Raw genomic sequence first — 9208 nt, 5'->3', positions numbered from 1 at the left:
AAAAAAAAAAAAAAAAAAAAATGTTTTCTTAGAAAAGAGAGCAGGGCAAAGCTTAGTATGTACTGAAGATTGTTACAAAACTCTAGAGACTGAGAGTGTACACTCTCAACAATAGAACCTCCTGACAAAAAAATGAAGTAAGGACAACGAGGATTGAAGAATGACTTACACTTTTTTTTCTCTACAATATTATTTTTGTTTAAACATTTTACAATGAGAATAAACTAATGTATTATGATATGGTTTAAAGAACTGTTGAGAGAAAGTGGAGAAATATAATAAAAGAAAAAAACAAAGAAACCAGATTTTAAGTAGATTAAAGAAAAATTCTCATTTATATTAGTTGACTTTTGTCAAGTGTCCTGACAGATTGTGCATATTTATTAACAATTTTTCTACCCTACATGAGTCAAAATCTGCTTTACTTTCAAATCAGATAGAAATCAACTTAACACAAAGATTAATTAACATCATATAATATATTTATACAGCTGAAACGGTGTCTACATTGGAGAGATGTAATATTAGAAATAAGACTTAGAAATTGAGAAGCTGAGTCCCTAACATACCTTTATAGCGCTCCATGACTGAGTAGTTAGGAAGTCAACAGGACTTGGGTAAGTGCGCTCAGTTGTGAATCGAAGTAGGAAATCCAGTTCCAGGGGGTCTATCTCTTTCTTTCTCAGCAAAATCTTGATAGAAGACAAAATAGAAAAGAATTATTTGATTTACATCAAAATTATGACGCAGGGAACAGCCAGAAGTAAGTCAGCTGAGGATTCTGGCAGGTATCTGTGTTACAGTTGAAATAAGAAACACATAATAAGATTATGTCCATGATCTCAAAACCATGATTGAAAATCTAATAGAAAAATATTTACAATGGTTGATTTATTCCAGTGCTAACACAATCCCTATGAGCAACATATTTGAAATAGGTTTTCATATTTAGTTTTCTCCTAGTAGACCAAATCTGTCTTAAAACTCACTATTCAAAATGAGAAAGCCGGCTGGGTGTGGTGGCTCATGCCTGTAATCCTAGCACTCTGGGAGGCCAAAGCAGGTGGATTGCCTGAGCTCATGGGTTCGAGACCAGCCTGAGCTCATGGGTTTGAAACCAGCCTGAGCAAGAGCAAGGCCCCATCTCTAAAAATAGCTGGGCATTGTGGTGGGCTCCTGTAGTCCCAGCTACTTGGTAGGATGAGGCAAGAGAATTGCTTGAGTCTAGGAGTTTGAGGTTGCTGCAAGCTATGACACCATGGCACTCTACCAAGAGCAAAAAAGTGAAACTCTGTTTCAAAAAAAAAAAAAGAGAAAACCGTGGGTGTTGGTGGACTAAATTACTAAGCAGAAGATAGAACTAATATTAGAAATCAATTCTGGTATAGAAATTATAAGCAATACACTATGAGATATGTGAAACATTTTTCTTATATGTGAGATTATGTTGAAAAATGAGAAATTGTTTTATAGGCTCAATTAAACAAACATAATGAATTGGCATAAAGTATAGACATTCTGATCATAGAATTGATAAAAAGTACATAGTACATTTTGGAGGGTACAAATGAAGTATTCCTAATTTCCATTTAGAAACTTTAATACCTTACACAGTTAAACAGGTAAAATTTTTTTAGTTTATTCTGTTTTAAAATTCTAGGTGTTTTGGGCGGCACCTGTGGCTCAGTGAATAGGGCGCCAGCCCAGTATTCTGAGGATGGCAGGTTCAAACCCAGTCCCAACCAAACTGCAACAACAACAATAAAAAAATTCTAGATGTTTCAAAATGCATTGTGGGTGATAATATGCATTAACATAATATTTTATTTTATTGGATACTACATTTTTCTTTTCTTTTTTCTTTGAGACAGAGTCTCACTTTGTCACCCTTAGTAGAGTGCTGTGAGACACACATTTTTAGAGATGGGGACTTGCTCTGGCTCAGGCAATCCACCTGCCTCAGCCTCCCAGAGTGCTAGGATTACAGGCATGAGCCACCACGCCCAGCCGATATTAAATTTTTCTTAATTCCATTTTATTTATTTCAATAAACAAGGAATCATCCATATAGAAGCTTTGTTTTACCAGATTGTTAGGACTTGAGATAGACTATAATTTATCCCCGGCTTGCAAGGGGAAGTTTCAAATGGATGCATGCATCACGTCTTAGCACCCCTGGCCTTTCCCTGACAATAAGAGATAGGTGTGAAAACGAATATGCCATGTCGTGATGCTTTCCTCCTGTTTATCACATACGTTCTAAAGCATCAAAACGCATATATTCTCATAGAATTCAAAGGAGTCTATGAACACCAACAACCTTGACAGAGAAGTTATGGTTAATCATTAACTGCGGGTGTTTGTCAAGTGCCTTCTTTGGGCAAGGCACTTTGGATGGTACAACATAGGTAAGAGATGGATTTTTCTTTAAGGTTTGGATTGGTAGAAAATGAGATATAGCAAACGAGCTAATGAAAGGACAACAGATTCATTTTTATCCAAAACTGTCATCCTTGAGGTTTTTAAAAATTTTTCTTATCACAGACATCTTTATTTAAACAAAGTCTTTTGGAGACGTCCATAGGAAAAAGACTGACAGAGAAGCGGGTCTCCTGGAAGGGGGGGCGAGAACCTTGGAGCTCTCCTTATCCATTCGCTACTGTGCATATATATTTTATTTTATTTTTAATTGACAAATGATAATTATATATATTTATGAGCATAATGTGATGCTTTGATACATGTTTATATTGCAGACTGGTCACATGAGGCTAATTATTAACAAAGCCATCGCCCGAAATACCATTTTTTTAGTGCTGAGCACATTTAAAACCAGATGCAGTATCCTGTACTCTAAACAACATATTAACAAGTTGAAGTAAAAATTAATGTTTAAGTAATGTACTTTAGTCAAAATCTGCATCCGCATTTAAAAGTAAATTATGTTTGTAATTTCCCCTTTATAATAATATATTTTTTCCAATTTTAATATCAGGTGTATCCAGATTAAGCAGAATGATTTTGAAGTATTTCTTCTTTTCTATTGTCTATAAGATTTGGCATAATCTATTTTTTTAAATTATCTTTTATTTTTATTTATAAATATCAGTTGTCTATTTTTTGAGACTTTGGAAAAAAATAATAAGAAGTTAATTGATGACTCTGTACTGAACCTCAGGATTCTATAATAGTCATACTCTTATTTGACAATGTGAATGTTACTTTCTTTGCATTACTGTTATTATTATTTTTTTTGCAGTTTTTGGCCGGGGCTGGGTTTGAACCTGCCACCTCTGGCATATGGGGCTGGTGCCCTACTCCTTTGAGCCACAGGCACCGTCCTGTATAACTATTACTATTGTTGCTTAATACTTTATTGCAGCAATCTGATTTCTTTTCTGAATGTGTTTATCTTCATTCATTCTTTACGAGGTTTTTGTTTCTAGTCCTTATCTTAAACATTGTTATTGCTGTTAAATTTTAAGCCTTTTTAATTCTGTGAAGGCAAAAAGTGGTAACCTAATAAACACATGTATGTGTAAAAATAAAAAAAACATTTAAAATCTACCCTTAACAATTTCAAATATACATTAACTCTACAGAATGGAATACTACTCAACCTTATAAAGGAAAGAAATTCTGTCATTCGTGACACCATAGACAAACACATTCACTGGTTTTTGGTTTTGCGTTTGTTTTGGAGACAGGGTTTTACTCTGTTGCCAGGGATGAAGTGCAGTGGCATCATCATAGCTCACTGCAAACTTAAACTCTGGGGCTCAAGCTATCCTTCTGTCTTAGTTTTCCAAGTAGCTACCATGCCTGGCTAACTTTTAAAAAAATTTTCTTATAGTGATGGGGTCTGACTATATTGCCTAGGTTGGCCTCAAATTCCTAGCATCACATGATCCCCCACCTCAGCTTCCCAAAGTGCTAGGATGACAGGTGTGAGCCACTGTGCCCAGCCCTCTTCACTGTTTTCTAAGGGGACTGGGAGAAACTGCTAGGACTACTCAGAGATGGGCTTATAACTCTGATCTCAAAGAATCTTCCTGATAATACCTGGAAGGTTCTTTATAGGACCCAAAGAGGTGAAGGACTGTCTCATTGATGTTTTTCAGGATGACCACTGTGATGGGACCTTACCGTGCATGCCCACCCCAACCAAAGCACTAAGACCTAGGAGAATGCTGGCATGTGCCCACGTCCCCTACAGGAAACTCAGAATTTCCACAAGCCACCAAGAGCTTCCCCCAAAAGGTGTCAGACTCTCCACATGCCACCAAGAGCTCTTGGCGTCATTCCATCAGGGCACATTGCTCTCAAAATAGTCAGCTTCTGTATTATGCTCAGTATGACCAGCTCTTGGTGGCTTGTGGAGCGCCTGACTGGGGAGATCATTTGAGGCCAGGAGTTTGAGGCCAACCTGAGCAATATAGTGAGACTCAATCACTACAAGAAAAATTTTTAAAAAAAATTAGCCAGGTATGGTGGCTACTTGGAAAACTGACATGGAAGGATACCTTGAGCCCCAGGGTTTAAGAGTGTTTTTCTCGGCTCAGCGCCTGTGGCTCAAGTGGCTAAGGCGCCAGCCACATACACCTAAGGTGGCAGGTTTGAATCCAGCCTGGGCCTGCCAAAAAACAACCAAAAAGTAGCTGCAAACAAAAAATAGCGGGGTGTTGGGAGGCTGAGGCAGGAGACTCGCTTGAGCCCAGGAGTTGGAGGTTGCTGTGAGCTGTGATGCCACAGCACTCTACCCAGGGCGACAGCTTGAGGCTTGGTCTCAAAAAATAAAAAAAGAGTGTTTTTCTCCAGCAGAAATAAAATACATATTAAGCAGAAATATCTTCATTTGGTTCTGCAGATGTTTTTGAGTGACTGCTCTCCTTACCTGAAAAGCCATCTGAGACAGGAAGGTGAGTTTGTCCTTCTCAAACAGCGCCTGGCTGGTGTAGAGGAAGATGGCGTGGGTGATGCCCTCCATCAGGACAGAGATGCGGCCCTGCACATCTTCCACCTTGTCAGCCTGCTCAATCGCTCTGTGGAACAGCATGTTAAAAGCCTGGGGAAGTTAATGTGACCATTAAAGGGTGACAAGTGGTGCCTGAATATCTAACTAGCCCTAGATACATAGGTGACAGTTTAAAGTTTATCTATAGGGAGAGGAAGAATTTAGGAGGATAAGACAAGCTCTTAAGACACTTTCCGGCATATGGTCCATGCTAATCAAATGTTTGCTGCCATTGCTGCCACATGATTCCATGAAATCTACCCGCATATCCTTCCTAGCACCTGAACTGCACCCCCCTCCTTCCTTCTGCTCATGTACTTTAAAAATGGCCTTTATTTTGGGTGGCACTCGTGGATCAAAGGAGTAGGGTGCTGGCCCCATAGACTGAACATGGTGGGTTCAAACTTGGCCTTGGCCAAAAACTGCCCAAAAAAGGCTTTTATTTTTAACTGTGGTAAAATACACATAACATAACATTTACCATCTTAACAATTTTAAGTGTACGTGTGTTCATTTTTGTAGTGTTATGTATATTTATTTGTTGTGTGACCGACGTCCCTAGCTTTTTCACCTTACAAAACTGGCACTCTGTATCCATTAAATATCCCTCTCCTCCCAGTCTGTGGCAACCACTATTCCACTTTTATTCCTAGGAGTTTGACTATTCCAGGTACCTCACCTAAGTGGAATCATACAGTCGTTTTGTGACTGGCTTATTTCACTTAGGACGAGGTAGTCAAGGTTCATTCATGTTGGAGTAAGTGTTAGAATTCCCTTCACTCTTAAGGCTAAATAATAGTCCATTGCGTGAACATACCACGTTTGGTGAATCTGTTCATTCGTTTATGGGCATTTAGGGTGTTCCTGCTTTTTGGCCACTGTAAATAATGGTTCTATGAATATGGAAGTTCAGACGTCTCTTATAGACCCTCTTTTGATTCTATTGGCTATATAGCCAGAAGCAGAATTGCTGGATCATATGATAATTCTATTTTTAAGTTTTTGAGAAACTGCTGTTCTGTTTTCCATAGAGGCCGCATGATTTTACGTTTGCACCAACAGTGCACAAGCATTCCAATTCCTCCATGTCCTCACCCACACTTGTCATTTTTCAATGATAGCCATCCTAACGGGTGAGGTGTTCTCACTGTAGTTTTGATTTGCATCTCCCTAATAATTGTTTATGCTGAGCATTTCTGCAGATGCTTGTTAGCCTTCTGTATGGCGTCTTTGGACATGTGTCTACTTAAGTCCTTAGCTGATTTTTCAATCTAGTTGTTTTTTGTTATTTTACTCATGTACTTTTGGGATGTCTTTTGGTTATCTCTTCCTTTTGTTTATGAGACAGAGTCTCACGTTCTGTTGCCCTGACAAGGGTACAGTGGCATCACTATATCTCACGGTAACCCTAAACTCCTGGGCTCAGGCAATCCTCCTGCCTCAACCTCCTGAGTATCTGGAACAACTGGCATGTGCCACCATGCCTGGCTAATTTTTCTATGTTTTATGGAGACAGGGTCTGCACTTGCTCAGGCTGGTCTTTTTTTTTTTTTTTTTTTTGAGACAGAGACTTAAGCTGTCCCCCTGGGTAGAGTGCCGTGGCATTACAGCTCACAGCAACCTCCAACTCCTGGGCTCAAGCGAGTCTCTTGGCTCTGCCTCCCAAGTAGCTGGGACCACAGGCGCCGGCCACAACGCCCGGCTATTTTTTGGTTGCAGCCGTCATTGTTGTTTGGTGGGTCTGGGCTGGGGATTCGAACCCGCCACCTTAGGTGTACGTGGCTGGCGCCTTAGCCAGTTGAGCTATAGGCGCCGAGCCCAGGCTGGTCTTAAACTACTGACTTCAAGCAAACCTCCAGCATTGCCTCCCAGAGTGCTGGGATTACAGGCATGAGCCACTGTGCCCAGCCAGTTTTCTTTTCTTGTAAGACAGGGGTCCTCAAACTTTTTAAACAGGGGGCCAGTTCACTGTCCCTCAGACTGTTGGAAGGCCAGACTGCGAGCCCCTGGAAGAGTCAGCTGCTAAGCAGGACAGGCAGTGGCGGAAAAAACACCTGGTGGGCCAGATAAATGTCCTCAGGGGGCTGTATGTGGCCCATGGGTTGTAGTTTGAGAATGCATGTTGTAAGGCCTTAGTCTAGCTTTAGCATTTGGGATGATACTAGTGATTTAGTTTTATTATATTACTCCCTTCACACTTAGTGTTTGTTGGAATTTTTGCACTCCAGCTGCACACTACTGGGTAACCTGTTGGTCATGCTTGATCCTTTCTCCTTCCCCATTACCCATGTCCTATCCGTCTTCAAGAGCTGATGATCCTGGCTTCAAATCCTATGTCAAGTCTCCCAGTCTTTCGTTGTCACATCAGTCATCTGCATGAAACCCTTCACTGGCTTCCTGTTGTACACGGGACACAATCTAAAATCCCTGGTGTGGCCTGTGAGGTTCTGGGTGATTCACGTCTAGATTCGTCTCTTACCACCTTCCTCTTACTCATTACCCTCCAGCTACAGAGATCTATTCACTCCCTGGAATCCCCAATTCTTCCATACTTCACACATTCTTATTTTCCCCCAAACACTCTTTACATGGCTCAATCCTACCCATCCTCCGGGAATCAGCTAAAATACTACTTCCTCTGGGAGGCCTTCCCTGAGTCCCCAGTACAGCAGCTCCCCCATCTTCACTCTCTCTGATTGCACTTGTAACTTTTATAAACATATGACTCATATAACTCGTAAACTTTTCACTTTTATATACATGTTTCTAAAAGTGAAGATGTCTATCTACTGATTGTTATTACATATCTACAGACATGGACAGATAACTCCACCCATGTTTTTTCCATGACTGCACACAAACATTTGACATGATAATTGACCTCCATAAATATCTATCTAAAAAGTGATGAACAAAATGAATGAGTAATGCCCAGAGGCAGAACCGAACAAGGTATAAAACAAGGACTTCAGAATCAAACAGTCAAAGGTTGAAATCCTGGCTCTTTTTTTTTGAGACAGAGCCTCAAGCTGTTGCCCTGGGTGGAGTGCTTTGGCATCACTGCTCACAGCAACCTCCAATTCCTGGGCTTAAGCAATTCTCTTGCCTCAGCCTCCCATGTAGCTGGGACCATAGGTCCCCGCCACAAGGCCTGGCTACTTTTTGGTTGTAGTTGTCATTGTTGTTTAGCAGGCCTGGGCTGGATTCGAACCCACCAGCTCTGGTGTATGTGGCTGGCACCTTAGCTGCTTGAGCTATAGGCGCTGAGCCAGAAATCCTGGCTCTTAAAGTTACAAATTATAAATTCTTGAGCAATGCATTTGAAAATATTAGTTTTATTTTTTAAATGAGGACAAAGTTCTATACTTTTTGGGGATATAACAGGGATAAAAAATAGGCCAAAGTATAAAAGCACCTTGCATGTAATAGCAGCTTATTAATAGCTGTTCTCATTCTTTTTCTCTCTTTCTCAATGATATCTGAGCAATCTCCTTCTAAAATACATTTTCACAAAGACAAAATAGGAACCTCAAGAAAAATTCCCCTTATATTTAATACACTCTCAAGAGTTTGTTTAGGAACAACACACGAATATAATATGATGCCCTAGCAATTATTTAATTATCTACAAATTACCTTGCTGAAAATTATAAATGAAAGCTCCTGACTGAATGAGGATTCTGTTTTTGTTGTTGTTAACTAGATCCTATGACTCCTTACCCAGGTACACTATTACTTAAAACTAAATTCTAAATTCCCAGAAACAACCTGAGCTCCTGAGGTTTTCCATTTTTCTTAGCATATTCAGTATTACCTTCAAAGAGAACTGATAGATGGGATTGATCTTTCTGAGGTCACTAATAACAAAATAAAGAAGAGATGCCCTGGCTGCCACTGGTCTGTAACATTCTCGGGCCTCGTTGATTTTTCTTTCATTTTCTTTGGCTTCAATCACCTACGGTGGGATCAAACAAAATAAAGTAACTTATTCTTCACATTCTCTGTACGTATCCCTGTAAGGCAAGAATGTACCTGAAAAGACAAATGATGAGTATGAAAACAGATAACATGCATGGCATCTCTGGGCTTCAGCATCTCTGAAATTGTTAAATTCTGATTTTGAAATTTTTTTTTGGTAAGCTGAGTTTTGGTGAGAATGGACATCTAAGTCTTAGCTGTTTTACAGGTGGCAGT

The 9208-nt window shown here is 39.9% G+C and overlaps 1 protein-coding gene across 1 annotated transcript in view; it reads right to left on the bottom strand.

Annotated features, from left to right (window-relative positions):
* The window catches only part of DNAH11 (dynein axonemal heavy chain 11), a 357421-nt gene that overhangs the window by 50851 nt on the left and 297362 nt on the right, over nucleotides 1-9208 (bottom strand). The window contains exons 68-70 of the mRNA XM_012804394.2: nucleotides 8829-8969; nucleotides 4895-5065; nucleotides 570-692 (exon numbers count right to left, since the gene is read on the bottom strand). Of these exons, the coding sequence (XP_012659848.1) occupies nucleotides 570-692; nucleotides 4895-5065; nucleotides 8829-8969 (435 nt within the window). The remainder of the gene's footprint in view (nucleotides 1-569; nucleotides 693-4894; nucleotides 5066-8828; nucleotides 8970-9208) is intronic.

This window comes from Otolemur garnettii, unplaced genomic scaffold (assembly GCF_000181295.1).
Source record: "Otolemur garnettii isolate 467f Iridium unplaced genomic scaffold, OtoGar3 scaffold00028, whole genome shotgun sequence".
NCBI classification, from domain to species: domain Eukaryota; kingdom Metazoa; phylum Chordata; class Mammalia; order Primates; family Galagidae; genus Otolemur; species Otolemur garnettii.
The sequence above is the reverse complement of the archived record's forward strand: the minus strand, read 5'-3'. Positions and strand labels throughout refer to the sequence as shown.